At 42.1% G+C, this 17,471-nt stretch overlaps 1 protein-coding gene across 6 annotated transcripts in view; it reads left to right on the top strand.

Annotated features, from left to right (window-relative positions):
- Nucleotides 1-17,471, top strand: part of LOC102096618 (ephrin type-B receptor 5) — a 74,576-nt gene that overhangs the window by 24,773 nt on the left and 32,332 nt on the right. For 4 of the 6 annotated variants that reach the window (XM_021292716.2, XM_005506313.3, XM_065028880.1 and 1 more), the window contains exons 3-4: nt 4,095-4,159; nt 6,193-6,889. The exons of 1 other annotated variant lie outside the window; for it this stretch is intronic. In XM_021292716.2, the coding sequence (XP_021148391.2) occupies nt 4,095-4,159; nt 6,193-6,889 (762 nt within the window). The remainder of the gene's footprint in view (nt 1-4,094; nt 4,160-6,192; nt 6,890-17,471) is intronic. One more of the 6 variants, XM_065028877.1, reaches the window with a different exon arrangement.

Below are 17,471 nucleotides of genomic sequence, written 5' to 3'. Positions count from 1 at the left end.
TAGCAACTTCCAACCTCTGTCCAGTTGATCTTCATGTTGACATTATAGTATAGTGCAGGCCAAGAGATTGATTTGTGGTGTAAATATAAACTGGTAGTAGCATAAGTCTTTGGAAATTTTTTGACCCTTTCAAGGACAGAGGACACTGAAATGAGTGTGCAGTTTAGTTTGGGTTTGTTGTTTGTTTGTTTTCTTCTATTTTGGTGGTTTGTGTGTGTGATTTTTTGTTTGTTTATTTGTTTGTTTAGTTTAGGGGAGAGAAATCTATTACAATCTCTGATCAGCTACTTTTCCTTGAACTAAAATCTTAATAAGAATCTTAATAAGAAATTCGAATCTCATTCTTCAAATATGTAATATTGAAACAGAAGTCAAAGAAGAAATGTCATAATTTTATGTGTTTAGAAGACTCCACATTGCTCCAGTACCTTGATTATTCCTAATTTTTAACCCAGAGTTGAATATTGTTCTGTTGATACTCTGAGGTTACCTCAGTAAGTGTTGTCTCTAGCAGTATCATTGACTGTCCTGGATCTGCGTCCAATCTGATCTTAGAAGACCCTTGATTTTGAGCCAGATAGAAAGACTGTAAGCCATTTTTCTTGCAGGTTGGATAAAAAATAGTGAGGGACTTCTGACCATAGTTCATCAAATGAGATTTACGCACAAAAAATTCTTGTGTACTTTTCTTATTTTTCTAATGCTTCCTGATATAAAATATTCACTGTGAGAAGGACAGTTCTGTTTGCTTCAGGCTGCCTATGAAATATAAATGTGCTTGAATGACTACATACCAGTGTACAGGTATAAGCCACTTTGTTGGTACTGAGGTAGCATTCCATGTCCTCAGTGTGCTGGGCCAGACTAGTATTCTGCTTTTCTTCAGTGCAGATAGCAATGATCTGTTCAGCTGAATTTACCAACCTGTGAAATGTTCATGTGCTTGATAAAGATTACCTTGCTCACTGGTGAAAAGCTGTATGGAGAATATGCTTCCTGATAGTCATGGAAGAGCCCAGGCTGCTGAGCAAGTCTTTTCTATTTTGTGTCTTCTCCTTTCCTTTCTCACTTTCCATCTGCCTTCCCATGCCCTAATTACCTTTTTTCTATTTTCACATAGATTTTCCATGGGCTAGTTGCATTATATTAATACATTAGTAAATTGGAGACTCAGACCTGATTTGAAAATAAGTTCTTTGTTGGAAAATGACCTTGTTAATTATTCCAGCATATCAAAACCAGGTTTGGGAACCCAATGGCAGAGTACTGACATAACAGAGTGCAACCCTGCACTCTCTAAAAAAGAAAAAGAAAACTCACTACAAGAAAGACATTGAGATAATGGAGAGAATTCAGAGAAGGACAACAAAGCTGTTGAAGAGTCTAGAGAACAAGTCTTATGAGGAGCAGCTGAGGGAACTGGGGCTGTGTAATCTGGAGAAAGGAGGCTGTCTACAACTATCACTCTCTACAACTACCTGAAAGGAGTGATAGGACAAGAGGAAATGGCCTCAAGTGGTGCCAGGGGAGGTTCAGATTGGATATTAGGAAAATTTTTTCATGGAAAGGGTTGTCAGGCATTGGAACAGGCTTCCCAGGGAAAAGATGGATTCACCATACCTGGAGGCGGTTAGAAGACGCATAGATGAGTTTCTTAGGGACATAGTTTAGTGCCAGAGATAGGTTAACTGTTTTACTTGATGATTCTGAGGGTCTCTTCCAACCAAAATGATGCTGTGATTATAACCCCTGTGCAAGACTGTGCAATTGAGACAATAATGTGTATGCGAGAATGCCAAGTCCCTCTGCTGCCAGGACAGCCTAGGGGAAGACTATGCCTCAAGGAGGCATAGGCCTTTCTTAGATGTTTTGCTGCTCAGTGGAGCCCTCTAAGCTGAGCTATCCTCAAGTACTGAGCTGCTCAGCATTTCTGTCTGTTAGGTAATTTTAGTGGGGTTGTGCTTTGGCTGTAACCAGTACTGGCAAGTCAGCCCGGGTATTTTGCACAGCTTTTAAAGCAAGGAACTGCATCGACTCCTCAGGAAGATCTAAGAAATATTAATGTACAATCTCCTGTAGGAGTATAGGAGACATGATTTCAGGGACACTGAAAAAACCTGAGGTCTTGATAAACTTGAACACTTGATCCTGGTTGCTTTTGGATGAGTCTAGTCTTTCTGGTGATTAATGTGGTCTGAATCCTCAGGAGCATTAATAGGGGCAGCAAAATCAGCAGTCCATTGGGTTTTGGGTTTTTCTGTTTGGGTTTTTGGGGGTTTTCCTTAAATGGTTGTGGTTTAACCCCAGTCCCCCATCACCAGCCAGCAACTAGAACCATGTGCTGCTTGCTCACCCCTTTCCCACATCTGGTGGGATGGGGAGGAGAATCAGGAAACAAAAGTCAAAATTAATGAGTTGGGATAAGAACAGTTTAATGGAACAGTGAAAAGGGAAACTAAACTAAACAAAAAACCCCCAAAACCACAAACAAACAAAAAACCCAATAGCAATAACAATAATGAAAGAACATAGAAAGCTAGGGATTCACAACACAATCTCTCACTATGTGGCAACATGGATGTGTGGCTTATTTTCCAAGTAACTGTTCCTCTGAGAACAGTTCAGCTCATGCCGAAATCTGCCCCCTGTCTGGGACAGCAGCTCCTGGTTGAAACAGCAGCACCGAATTGTGATCTCCCAAAGAACATCCTGGCCTACCACACTCCTCAACAGTGAGACTTAGTGCCTCACCCCCTTACAGCCAGCCCCCAGTTTTAGATGGACCATTACCTTATATAGTATTGAATACCCCTTTAGCTAGTTTTGGATCAGCTGTCCTGGCTGTGTTGTACCCTCAGCTTTCTGTGGAAAGATAACTCTATCTTGGTCGATGAAGCACATAAACAAAGCAACGAGATAGAAAAATGAAAATTACAATAAACAAACAAGAGATTGACCTTCCAGAATTTAAGAAAAAGAAGTTAATTTGTATAGTATGTATCAACACATGTAAATACCTATTTGATGGAGTTGTTGTCTTCCCCTATGTCCTTACTGTAAATTAAATGTGAACAGAAAAGTGCACATGCTTGCATGCTAGTAACTTCCAGGGTGGTCTCAGATCTTGACGTTCACTTCTGGAGAATACTATGTGTATAGCTTGTGCTTTGTACCCGAGCAGAGAATAACATCTCTAAGAGCAGTCAAGCCTGGTACCTGTCTCCAGTGGTAGATTTAATAACAAAGGAAATGCAGATAGTTGTTGGGATAAGTTAGGTCTGTGAAGTTCTGCATGTACACTACTCATGAGCAGTATGTTGCAAGAGACTATTTAATACCAATCTGATAAAACTGAGACTTGTACACAGGCTTGCAGCCTAATGCCCAACTCCAGAACAAAGTGAATCCATTGCAGGATCCAACTGGGTCATCATCCTCAGCTCCCACAGAAAATTGGTTTCAGAGCTGGAAACAAAAATATCTTGGCCTTGTGTCCACATTTACACCTATAAACAAAATGGTCAACCATGATCCTCAGGAGACTGGCATGCATTTATATAACTTATCTCTCTGTCCCACCCTTTCCTTTCTAAAAGAGGATGGCCTTATCTGTACTGCTCATTATGACAACTCTGTTCCACATTGTCAGTATGTTTACAGTTTGACTAGGAAAGTTTTTTGTTTGTCCAGAATATTGCCAAGCAACTTGCTAATAATGACTTAGCTTGATTATGTGCCCAGTGCCTCTGCTCCTGTCTTGGCCCTGCTTAATTTGTTAGCATGAACATAGCCTGTCATATTTAATCTCAAAACATGAATTTATGTTCTGTTTCTAAGCCCTCTACAGGATATATTTTGTGTTTTGGTTTCCTGTGTTTGTTTTGTTTTTGCAGGTTTTTTTTGTTTGTTCATTCATTTGTGTGGGGATTTTTGTTTGGTTGGTTGGTTGGTTTTGTTTGTTTTTGTTTTGTTTTGTTTTTTTCTGGAGGCAGTCTTGTGAAGGACAGATAAGATTTTAGCCTGACCTTTTTTTTTTTAATATATATATATATATATATATGTGTGTGTATATATATATATATATATAAAACCAGAAATACTTCTGGATACAACTGGAGAAACATCAGAGATTGGCTGGACCACCCACCCTTCTAATGGGGTAAGCATTTCTCTTGTCCTTTTGATTGCACCTCTGCTGGGAAGACATGCATGCAACTGATGAAGAAAGGGAAACTGTAACCAATGAGACTTTTAAAATGCATTTTGTACATATAACAATTTGAACATGGTATGTTATGCAAAGCCAGAATGTTAAAGAGAAGGATACTGTGCGGGATACTATTGCCACCTCCTTATGCTTTTCTACCTTCCACTCATGAGGTCTCCAGCCATCCCTTCACACAGACTAGACTAGACTAGACTAGAACAGACTAGAACAGAATAGAAGTAGAATAATTTCAGTTGGAAGGCACCTACAATGATCATCTAGTCCAACTGCCTGACCACTTCAGGGCTCACCCAAAGTTAAAGTGTATTATTAAGGGCATTGTCCAAATGTCTCTTACACACTGACATGCATGGAGCATCGACCACCTCTCTGTTTCCTGATGTCAATTCTGATGTCAATTCTGAACAGGTCTCCTGTCACTCCCTAACAGCCTGTAGCCCTCCATCCCGGTACTCCAATTGTGTGACTCATTTCACCAAGTCTCACTAATACCAGCGATATCATGGCTCTGGGAACTGACCAATGCTTCCAGTTCATCCTTTCTGTTTTTCATACTGTATACATTGGTGTACAAGCATTTCAGATATGCTTCTGAGCCCTCCATGCTCTCAGGAGCAGCATAAGTGTTCCCACTAGCATTGCCACCCTCAGGTGATGCCATGCCAACCTTTGGCTTACCTTCAGCTCTCCTGTTGGTATCCCCTTCCCCCATCAATTCTAGATTTAAACTCTCTCAATTAGTCCTGCCAGCTTATGAGCAAAGATGCAATTCCGTCACTGGGACAGGTGGATCCTATCAGGCCCCAGCATACCTTGTGCCCTGAAGACTCTTCCATGGTTATAAAACCAATGTTTTGGTGGAGGCATCAGTCCTGAAGCCAGGTATTGATGTTTTGGGATCACCTGTTTCTTCCAAAGTCTTTCCCCATTACTGGGAAGATTGAGGAAAACACTACCTGTGCTCCTGAATTTTTTAGCATTCTTCCCAGGGCCCTGACATCTCTTTTGATCAACCTTAGACTTTTTGTTGCAACATCATCAGTACCCACCTGAAAGGGCTAAAGTAGATAATAGTCTGAAAGCTGTCTGGTGACATCACTAATCAGAGCCACAGGGAGGTATCAAACCACCCTGAAAAGAGGGTCAGGTCTGCAAATGGGTGCTTCCGTTTTGCACAGAATGGAATCACCGATGACCATAACTTGCTGCTTTTTCTTCTTGGCACTGGTCTTAATGCAGGTCTTGTTGAGAGGAGTTAGTTGATCTGACCTTGGCAAGAGTGCTTGCACTGGTTCCTCCTCTTCTATTTCATCATGCCTTTCATCTCTCATACCCAGGGCCTTGTACCTATTCTGTAAAGCTAGTTGAGAGGGTAAAGAGGGGTTTCTCTTACAGCTTCATGCAGTAGCCTGCTTCCACCTCTCCCTGTCCCTCCCTTGTGTGTTCCTGCTGGCACAAATCGGATCCTGGACTTGCCCTCATAGTGGCCATCCTGATTTTGCTTGTGTGCATTGGCGATGACAGAGCACAGGTCCAACTGTGGTGAAGTTGGATAGGAGGGACTTCTGCTTTAATGTTTTATCCAAAGAACAGGGTCTTGTTTCTCTGCCTCATTTGTTTGTGTTGTGCATCTTGTCTCTGGAGATAAGAGAGGGGGAAACAGGAGGGAAGAAAGTGTGACTCTCTGATTTTAAGATTCTCAATACCATGTGACAAATTTGCATGAATTACATTTTCTGTCACAACATTTCTTAGTTGCAGGCTTCAACAGCTCTTCTTTACAGGGTCATATTTGTCATGTCTAGAGCCCTACGCTGCACATGCCATCAGCAGGTTCAATTCTTGGCAAGGAGAAGGGAGGAGAAGAAGAAGGCCTGTCCTATATTTTTGGTGCAGTTGAAGACTGAATCAATTTTTTTTTTAACTATTTCTTCTTCCTTTTGTCTCCCATATATCCATTGTAGTGGGATGAGGTAAGTGTACTGGATGACAAGAAACGTCTGATCCGAACCTTTGATGTCTGTAACGTGGCTGAACCAGGTCAGAATAACTGGTTGCGCACTCACTTCATAGAGCGACGTGGAGCCCACCGAGTCCATGTCCGCCTCCGTTTCTCAGTGAGAGACTGTGCCAGCATGCACATTGTAGCTTCTTCTTGCAAGGAGACTTTCACACTCTATTACCACCAGTCGGAGGCTGACTTAGCCTCTCAGGAATTGCCAGAGTGGCGTGAGGGCCCCTGGACCAAAGTGGACACTATTGCGGCTGATGAAAGCTTTTCCCAGGTGGACAGCACTGGGAAGGTGGTGAAGATGAATGTTAAAGTACGTAGCTTTGGGCCACTAACCAAGCATGGCTTCTACCTGGCCTTCCAGGACTCAGGAGCCTGCATGTCCCTGGTGGCAGTCCAAGTCTTTTTCTACAAGTGCCCAGCTGTTGTGAAAGGATTTGCCTCCTTCCCTGAAACTTTTGCTGGAGGGGAGAGAACCTCGCTGGTGGAGTCACCAGGGATATGTGTACCAAACGCTGAAGAGACAAGCACGACTGGATCTTCAGGTATTCGGCTGCACTGTAATGGAGAAGGGGAGTGGATGGTGGCCATTGGACGATGCGTCTGCAAGGCTGGTTACCAGCCTATTGATGATGAACGAGTCTGCCAAGGTGAGAGACCTTTTTTCCCCACCTCTTAGGCAGACACTTCTTTGTTGGTGTTAGTAGTATTTGACATTTGCCAAAAGTTCACAGAGCTAGGATATTAAATAATTTTTCACAGAGAACGCTGATTGCAGCCTTTTCTGATAATTTTAGTGCCCCAGACTGCAGCTGGAGTGACTACTTCTTGGTGCTGAGAACATCATTGGAAACCACACTCAGGCCTTAGTTCAAGCTGCCACCACAGACAGCCCGTTGTGCTACATATACAAAATTATCAGGACTTGTAACTAGCCAGCTCTGACATAGTTCCACTACTTTACCAAGCGGCAAGAGCATTAAAGGAGAGACGCCACATGGAGCAAAGCTGAGCCTGGAGCTAATACACTCTACCATCCTAACTCGTTTTGGCCCTTTTGCTGGTGCTGTTGGAACTAGTTATAAAAAAAAGAAAGGGGAAAAGGCAGCAACCAGGGAACATATAGCAGGGTTCTATGAGGCTGACTTGGGAAGAAAAAACAGTTATAATGGCATTATCATTACCTCTAATGTGCTCTCTGCCCTGGGGTTCATGGTATTTTCTGTGAAATACTTGTAGGAATAAGTATTATTATGTGTCACTCAGTAATGACATTGGGCCAAAATCTGGCCAAGCGTGAACACCCAGTCTAATGTCATGACTGTCTTCCTTTGTCAAGCTGGAGACAATCCATTAGACCAAACTGCTTATGTTGGTTATATAATTTTCTTTACAATATTCTTCTGGTACTTTGTTGGTTTTAATCCACATCTACTCAAAATCTATCATCAGTGTAAAATGTTGCTGCACCACGTGTAGTACTCTAAAAAATTAAACGTAATGTGGAACACAGTTTTTTCTGCAGACACAATTTTAAGATTGGATTGTAATTTATTCAAATAAGAGTTTGACTGGGACATTGAGAGTACAAATATTCTGATTAACACCAAGTGCAATGTGGATAGTTAATGGTTGTCAATGTTACTTTAAATTCCTGTTTCATGAAGTGATTGGGGTAATGCAAAATAACTTTATTAAAACAGAGTTCATTGTGCTGGAGGCGTATAAAACAATCAATAAAGGTAAGTGATTTTTATTTGTTTGAGCTTTGAGAATGATTAAAATGTGTGTGCCTTTTTATCCTGCTCTTTTCTGAGAGAAGTGTAACTACATCCATATAGTGCTGCTACTGAGACAGAAAGCTCAGACATAGAGCAGCTCTACAAGGCATTAGCTTTGCTGTGTGCATCAGTAGCATTACTTTAGTATCCAGGTAAAGTGCCAGTCAAGAATTCAGTATCAAATAATAGTCTTAAGCACTCAAAAATGCGGAAATTAGGCTTGACAAATAAAAATAGGGATTTAAAAAAAAATTGGTTTTTTTGAAGTGTTCAATGAAAGCTTATACTCCCTTGCAGCCCCATTATCATGGAAACTGTACATATATGAAAATCGTAAATATTTTAAAGAATAAATGAAATTATGGAAGTCTATCAAACTACAAAACACTGCTCCCATCATTTACTTGCTGATATTCCATAAGCAGCTTACAGTAGCCAAACACAACCATATGATGTGAAGCTGGTGAAGGGTCTAGAAACAAGTCTTATGAGGAGCAGCTGAGGGAACTGGCACTGCTTAGCCTGGAGAAGGGAGGCTGAGGAGATACCTTATTGCTCTCTACAACTATCTGAAAGGAGGTTATATCATGGAGGGTTTTAGTCTCTTCTTCGAAGTAGCAAGTGATAGGATGAGAGAAGATGGCTTCAAGTGGTGCCAGGGGAGGTTCATATAGGGTATTAGGAAATTTTTTTCATGGAAAGGGTTGTCGGGCATTGAAACAGGCTGCCCAGGGAAGTGATGGAGTCACCATCCATGGAGGTGTTTAAAAGATGTGTAGGTGAGGTTTGTAGGGACATGGTTTAGTGCCAGTGTTTGACTCAGTGATCTTGAGGGTCTCTTCCAACAAAATGATTCTGTGTTTCTGTGATTCTGCCCACAAGCTTTCTCATCCTATTTTCTCAGTATGTCTTGCTGAGGATGGGGAGTAAGAGAGTGGCTGGGTAAGCTTTTGGCTGTTTGCCAAGGTTAATCCACCGCATGGCTTCTCCTTTCTTCTTTCTCTGGATGTTTCTGAGAGTACTGAGGAAGCAAAAGATCTGCCTTCTCTTATGTAGGAGCTGTAATTGGCTCTTCCTCTGTAGGATGCAAGTATGTACAAAGAAGTCAGATGGAGAAGAGGATTCTATAAAATTGCCTATGACCTGTGGCTCTGTGTAGTCCCTTCTGATTGCAGGATGAATCACATCTGTTTTACTGATAACTGCAGAAGCCAGTAACTGTGCACACAGCTGTTTGAGGGCTCATTTGGGAAGAATATTGCATGATTATTTTTGTGTTATTAAAATATGTCCTTCCTCACCAGCCCGCATAAACTTTTTTCAGTATGTGAGGCTAAGGAAATGCTAAGATTTATGTTAAAGCATAAGCCTCAGTAGTCTGCTAGAAGTATGCATATACTATTAGTGAAAATAGAAGAAAATACACAATAAGCTCATCTCAAATTTTAATGGCTTAAAAGTTGCTTCCTTTAAAACCATACGATAAGTTACATTGCAGGGACCTGTGGAAGTCATCTGCTCCGACCCCGTGCTCAAAGCAGGACCAAATTGGGTTAGGTCACTCAAGGCCTATTCTAGTCTAGTTTTCATTATTCATAAAGTTGAAGATTTCACAATGTCCCTGGGTAACTGTTCCAATGTTTGATGACTCTCATGATTAAATTTATTTTTCCTATATAGAAGATTGTAATTAGATGTAATAAGATACTATTACAACTTGTGTCTTTTCTCCCATGTTCTTCCACTTTGTGCCTACACCTCTTTATTATCCCCCCATTTCGTGGCTGCCATAAGTTCCACCCCCCCACAGCCTTATCTTCAGTGTATTTTTCTGCTCCTGAGTAAGAGCTTTAACTTAAAGGTAAACTCACTGTTGATAATGATGTTTGGTGTCTTGTGCTAGGTTACATATTTTTTTTTCCTTACATTTTGCTCCTTTCAGCAGCTTCTCCAGCCTTATGCTGCTACATGCACAAACATTTTTGTGCTTTTCAAGTAGCTTGCTTTTTTTTCTATATCTAGCTAATCATAGGTTTATTTCTTGGGGGCGGGGGGGGGGGAAGGAGTGTTTTATCTAACAGTTACCTAGATTTTATTTTCTAGTGTGTCTTCTGCGTGCTGGTTATGCCATCTTTCTTGCATTATAACAGCAATGTCTAAATTGTATTTCTACAATATGATCAATTATTAAATCCTTTCCATCATCCTACCCTCTGTAACTGCCGAACTCTGTCCCCCTTTGCAGTTGATTCAGCTCGGGGCTTACTCTAGCAGTGCGTCCCATTGTCTAGTTAAAGCAAGTGGCATGGTCCATACTGCATGCTGATCTTGCTTTGCCTAGAGTAATTCTCATTTGAGCTTTGCATAGCTCTGCACATCCAGTTTTCCCTAGGCCTCAAATTCGGCTATGTCCATTTATCCCTCCAAGTTTGAGTCCAATGACTGCTTTGACACTCTCTTCATTTTCAATACTTTTATGTCTAGTAACCATTCTTGCTGCCCCAGAGTACACCTGGGAGCAGAACTCCCATATGAGAAACAGATTGCTTGTCTCAGTCAGGAAGAGAGCAATTATGCTGCTCTAAATGTCTTCCTACATCTCAGCTCAGTTCCAGATCATACCTGGGTACAAAATGTCAGAGTGTCACCTCTGTCACACTCCCTGAGAACACTGCTGGGGGCACCTAAAGCTCTGTTGGAAGTTTCCAGCTGCCCTTCGCAGTCCTTCTCCCCTTGCTGTATTTTGTTTTGCTTGGAATGTTTTTTCTCTGCCCTTATTGTCCAAGTGAGCTTTTTGGTGACTTTTTCTCTCTCAACTTCTTTGGTTCTTGGTCTGTCCCCTCCTCATTTTCATTTTCTTCACACACAGCCCCCACTCCACATTCCATGATTCCAACACTTTTCTATGCTGGTTTTGATATTTGTTATTGTTACATGTCTGTCAGAAATTTTTCCTCTGTCCTCCCAAGTGGAACTTGTCTCCAGTGAGCAGTCAGGTCAATACAGGCGACACAAGGGTGAGTATTTTAGGGGGGAGCTGAGGAAAACTGGGTCAGTGTCTTTGAGATAAGATGTACCCAGCTGTTGTGGCATTCTTACACTGTGTCAAGATATGAAAAGTGACTGAGAAAACCTGAGAGAAAAGCATTTGCACAATCTGAACTCTGCTTTCTCCTTTCTTAGTAACCTTGACTTGATGGAAAGTGGCAACTTGCTTTGCGCCCTGAGGTGCTAGCTCTGCAATCCTCTTCTTGCATTGGATATTGTGAATAAATGAGAACTAAATCTGTGTTTTCTTGGAAAGTACTGGTGCCTGAGGGATGATCAAGTCATACTATCCCCAGTGACAAGGCCTGTGGTTTAAATGGTATTCGCAGAATCATAGAATGTCCTGAGTTGGAAGGGACCCACAAGGATCATCAATTCCAACTCATGTCCCTGCAACTGACAATTCCACAGTTCACACCATGTGTCTGAGGGCATTGTCCAGTGTCTTCTTGAATACTTTCAGGCTTGGGGCTGTGACTACCTCCCTGGGGATCCTGTTTCAGTGCTTCACTACCCTCTGGGTGAAGAACCTCTTACTAATGTCTAACCTAAACCTCTGCTGGCACATCTTCCTGCCATTCTCTCAGCTTCTGTCATTGGTTGCCGAAGAGAAGAGATCAGCACCTGCCCCTCCTCCTCTCCTTTTAAGGAAGCTGTAGACTGTTAGGAGATCTCCCCTTAGTGTCCTCATCTCAAGGCTGAACAAACCAAGTGACTTTAGTCACTCCTCATATGGCTTCTTCTCCAAACCCTTCACCAACTTTGTAGACCTCTTCTGGACACTCTCCAGTAGCTTCATATATTTTTTACACTGTGGTGCCCAGAACTGCGCACAGCACTGCAGGGAGGCCACACCAGTGCAGAATAGACCGGGACAATCGGCTCCCTTATCTGGCTGGCAATGCTGTGCTTGATGAACCCCAAGATATGGTTAGCCCTCTTGGCTGCCAGGGCACACTGCTGGCTCATGTTCAACTTGCCATCGACCAGAACCCTCAGATCCCTCTCTGCAGAACTGCCCCCAAGTCTGTATGTACAGCAAGGGTTGCCATGTCCCAGGTGCAATTTTAGGCACTTGTCGTTGTTAAACTTCATGCGGTTGGTGGTTGCCCATTTCTCCAGTTTATTCAGATCCCTCTACAGGGCCTCTCTGCCCTTGAGAGTGTTAACAGCTCCTCCCAATTTTGTGTCATCAGCAGACTTACTAAGTATTCCCCCTAGTCTTATGTCCAAGTCATTTATAAAGACATTGAAGAGTGCTGGCCCTAAGATGGATCCCTGCAGAACCCCGTTATGGACTGGTTGCCAGCCTGACATATCTCCATTCACTAGAACCCTCTGAGCCTGGCCCATCAGCCAATTGCTCACCCGCTGCATTATGTGTTTATCCAGCTGTATGCTGGACATCTTGTTCAGGAGGATACTGTGAGAGACAGTATCAAAGGCTTTACTGAAATCCAAAAAGATCACATCGGCAGGCCTCCTTTTTTCCACTAGGTAGATAACCTTCTTGTAGAACAAAATTAAATTTGTTAAGCAGTAAGAAGGGAATGTAAGGTACATGAAAACTGAAAAATCTCATAATGAGAGATGGAATCTGTCTGGGTGTGGAAAGACAACCCTAGGCTAACTTTAACTGCTGGAATAAAAGGAAGTGTCTTTTGCCTATTCTTCTTGCCCTCTGTGGGCTGAAGTCCTGAGAGCAGTGAGGTAGCATATCTTAGGGAATTTTGGAAAGAATAAAAGTACTCATGGATGTAAGAAGTTCCTTGACTGGATGCAGAGGCAGGGTCAGGGCTTAGGTGGAAGCAGAATGCATGTGATAGCTGTATGGCCTGTGAAGGCCATTCTTTAGCTACATGGAGGCCAGTGAGTGTCTAATGTAGGCAGTCCAGCCTTATTTGCCAAAATTGCAAATGTTAAAAATAAGTTACTATGAATTTTAGGTCATAGTCTTTTTTTTTTTTTTTTTTTTTTAAGGTGAGCTTTTAATTAGGAAGGTGGAGGAGATGTGAGTCATGTTTAATCACCGCAAACTGGCTTTGCTTGTGGTATGCTGTATGACTTCATTTTGCTATTCTTCTTCTGGAAGTAGAAATACCCAAGGGCAGAAAGAGAGTTTCAAAGCATGATCCTTTGACCGTATCTGCCATGCCTCCTAGAAATACCAGTATGAGTTTATAGGTTTATGCAGTCATTTTTTTTTTCTCTAGATAATACAAAAACAATCACTGCAGAGAGATCTTTCCTCCTAAGTTGCTCTGGATTCCACTCCGTAGTTCTTTGGCTGTAATTTCTGTTGTCTGAGTTGAACTGAGCAGGTGAGTCTCTTCCTTATTGCTTTTCTTTACACTTTTTTCAGTCTCCTTTAAACTCTTTTATTGGGTTTCTCCCTCAGGGGAACTTCTGAACATCTGAAATAACATGTAGCCTAGTGTAAAGAACTTCCCATTCATTGTTCCCTGTCCACCCACAATCCTGTTGCTATCCTCTTTGCATCCTTCCTTGAAGTATTTGTGTACATTCCTGAGGTGCCTGGAAGCCTTCTCTTCTCCAGGCTGAATGGCCCCCGGTGTCTCAGGCTCTCCTCCTAAGAGAGATGCTCTAGTGTCTTAATCATCTTTGTGGCCCTTTGCTGGATTCTTTCCAGTATGTCCATGACTCTCTTGAACTGGAGAGCCCAGAACTGGACACATGACTCCAAGCGTGGCCCATACTATGTTCTCCAGGAGGATATTATGAGAGACAATGTTGAAAGCCTTACTTGAAGTCAAGGTAGTCACTATCTACTGCTCTTGCCTCATCTACCAAGCCAGTAATTTCATTGGAGAAGACTGGTCAAGCCTGACTTCCCCTTCGAGAATCCATGCTGGCTACTCACAGTTACCTTCTTGTCCTTCATGTGTGTGGAGGAGGTTTCCAGGACTCGTTTCTCTGCCATCTTCCCAGGGATCAAGGTGAGGCTGAGCTGTCTCCATTTCCCTGTGTCCTCTTTTTTGCTCTTCTTGGAGAAAGGAGTGACATTGGTTTTTCTACAGTCCTCAGGCACCTCTTACAGTCTCCACAGTCGTTTAAAGATTACCAAAGGTGGCCTCAGAATGGCATCAGACAGCTCCCTCATGGGCATATCCTATCAGGGCCCATAGAATTATGTAGGTCCAGTTTGCTTAAATATTCTTTCACCTCATCTTGCACCAGGAGGAAGATCTTCCTTGTTCCAGACTTCCTCTTGGTCTTGCTAGTCAAGACTGATGTGAAGAAAATGTCCCTTATCAATTGCACCACCCAGCAGTGGGCCCACATTTTCTTTAGTCTTCCTTTAGCCACTTATGTACTTAAAGAAGCCCTTCTTGTTTTTGACATCCCTTACCAGTTTGTTTCCAGGTAGGCTCTGGCTTTCCTAACCATGTCTCTGCAGGCTTGGACAGTGCCTTCATGTTTCTCCTGGGTTACCTGTCTCTGCTTCCACCTTCTGTGTACTTCCTTTTTATGTGTGAGTTTAGCTGGAAGCATCCTGTTCAAACCTTCTTCCCTGCAGGGCCTTATCCCTTGGGACTGCTCCAAGCATATCCCCAAACAGGTCTGATGCAGAGAAAAGTCCCATCAGAGTTCCAGACCCGAGCGGACGGAGGAAGAAATGCAGCCGACTCAATATGAGTGATAAAGCATACTTCAACTTTATTGCCCGAGATAGCGTGCATTTATACCAAATACCATAATTATGCATACTTGTCTCTATCTAATAGGCTAAGCACATTTACTTACTCCACCTACTTGGGTTTAGCTAGCTATGCTCATCCCGCATTCTTCTGACTCTTATCTCTTCAAGGATATCCTGACCCTGCCTTAGTTAGTACTTTTCCGTTCCCCCCTTTCCCACGGCCTAATAGACAAGCTAACTAAGGCCTACTTATGTCAACTAAAATGGGCTCTGCTCGTACAGTTGCTTGGTGGACTCATGTCTGTGCTCCTTGAGCCAATCCCCGACATCTCCCCCCTTTTCTTTTTTTAATGAGCAGAGCCTGCCCAAGTGTCTGCTCTAAAATCTTCTTAATACATGATATAGCACAACTCAAGCATATTAATGCAACTACTACTATGATTAAGAGAGCCAGAGCACTCTGCAAAAGCCCTTTTACCCATCCTCCTAGTCCAAACCAGTTCATGAGGCCGTCTAAGCCAAAGAGGCCCACATCCTCTCTGATCTTCTGTGAATGGTCCGTAAGTTGTTTAATCTCCTCGTGGATGGATCTCGACTTATTCTGTAAATCCATACAGCACATTCCGTCAAATTCCTCACATCCATGGCCATGGGCTAATAACAAAAGTCTCCTGTGACTGTATTCTGCAGTGTAGCATGTCTTACAGAATCTACATCTAACAAAAGTCCACTTAAAGCCTTAGAAGTTCTGTTTGTTTGCTTAACTAGCCAGCATCCTAATTTTTCTAAAGTATTTAAAGCTTTAGTTGTGCCAACACTAGATACAAGAGATCCTAAAACCCTTAACCCTGATCCTCAATAATCTACATTATCATCACATTTTGACTCATATACACGCAAAAAGTGTTTTTCTCGTCTTGCTCTTCTGTGATCTATTATCATAGATACGTTGGGCGTTAAGAGAGTTAATAGTCCCAAAATACACAGTCCTCCAACAGCGTTAGAAGGAATTCCTGGTCAGGCTCTATCTTCACAGATCAAGAATACACCATACAGGAGGTTTTAGGGTCGCTGTCAATGACATTCCTTGCATTCTTCTGTGAAGCATTACACCGTCGAGTTTCATTTCTGTAGTCACCAAGGGTAGCATTAACATTTTGTAGTTTTGTCCATTCATGTTCTTGTATACTGTTCTGACACTTTTCACAAACCGGCTGAATACAAGCATCCATGGGCATAGATGCCAGCAATTCCAGTTCCTGTGGTTCGATGTCTGCTTCCAGGTGGCAATTAATCCAAAGTGCCGTGTTAGTATTATTACAGTTCGTTGCAATGCCTCTGCATCAACCACTATTTGAAACAGTCGTGTGATGCTGCTGTAGTCATCAAGGAAGACACCAACCAAGCATGTGTGGAACGTTTTTTCCAGAGACATCGTAGTTAGGCATATAGATGGTCAGTCATGTTGGCTAAAGTAATCCACATGTTAGTCTTTGTCTGTGCAGGCATCCAAAACACAGCAGCTGCAACAATCATTGTCAGGAAGATAACACAGGTTTCACGTTTCGTGCTGGCAACCATTGCAGCTCTTGATCTGTAAAAACATAAGCATAACCTCTCCCCCAGGTTATCAATTGGTGTGGCCTTTTCCATTGAACGTTAACTAGTGATTTGACCATAACTAATGCAGGTTCTTTCTGATTTAGCATGGTTTTGGGTCATAGTTACAAAGTGTTTCATCACAGGGCAAATTTAGGCTGTACCACTTAGATACAAGTGATTCATCACATACAATCCTTTTGACAATTCCCCTTTTTGTTTAAAAAACAAAACAAAACAAACAAAACAAAACAAAAACACAGTTCAGAATCAGATACGTGTGTTGGATCTTGACTACGTACTCAAAATCGCAAATCAAATTCAGAGGCTCCTTAAATTTCGCAAATGGTACATATATGACAAAAGGATCATGGCCTTAAATTCATTCCCTGCATTTTCTTGATCAGAGTGACAATTGGTATATTAGTCTGTTAGCATTCTCATCATACTGTCCCACAATAGCCACAGGTTGTTTCATAGACAAATCTGTAAGTCCAATCAAATGCAGTCATCCTGTAAAGTTGTCATAAATTCATTCCTCAAAGTTTCTAACTCCATTTTGGCTGTCATATTTACTGGATATTGTTTTCCCTTTCCGGATCGAAGTCCTGTTTCAGATTTCTCAGTGTAGTATTTGCTTTATCAAAAACATTGGCTGCTAAGTTCCTTGAAGATTTCTCACTTGCACAAGCAGATCTGCACCATCCAAGCACCTTCTTGTAGGATATGCAACTAAACAGAATTCTCAGAAAACGTTATTTGAGCTTACAATTTACTTAACAAATCCTGACCCAAGAGAGGTATAGGACTTTTGGGCAAATACAAGAATTCATGTATTAAAACTTTGTTCCAAATCTGGCATTCCATTTGTCTCAAAAAACGGCCTTTCTTTCGTTGTCTCTAGCATGGTGAATTTACTAAGAAGTCTCGTACAATTAATTACCATAAGATAAGTCCATCAACAAATTTTTGGTTTAATTGTCCAGTTTAATTAAAACTATGGGTCTGCTCAGGATGCCTTTAAACTTCACCCTTGGACGGCTCCATTCTATTACATCGCTGCAGTGGGGGGAGAGAGAACCCCCCCTTTCACTGCTTTAAAAGCAGGCAGCCAGGTTTTTCCAGTTGTTTTTTTCTTTCTGT

Source organism: Columba livia, chromosome 1, assembly GCF_036013475.1.
Source record: "Columba livia isolate bColLiv1 breed racing homer chromosome 1, bColLiv1.pat.W.v2, whole genome shotgun sequence".
NCBI lineage: Eukaryota > Metazoa > Chordata > Aves > Columbiformes > Columbidae > Columba > Columba livia.
The sequence above is the reverse complement of the archived record's forward strand: the minus strand, read 5'-3'. Positions and strand labels throughout refer to the sequence as shown.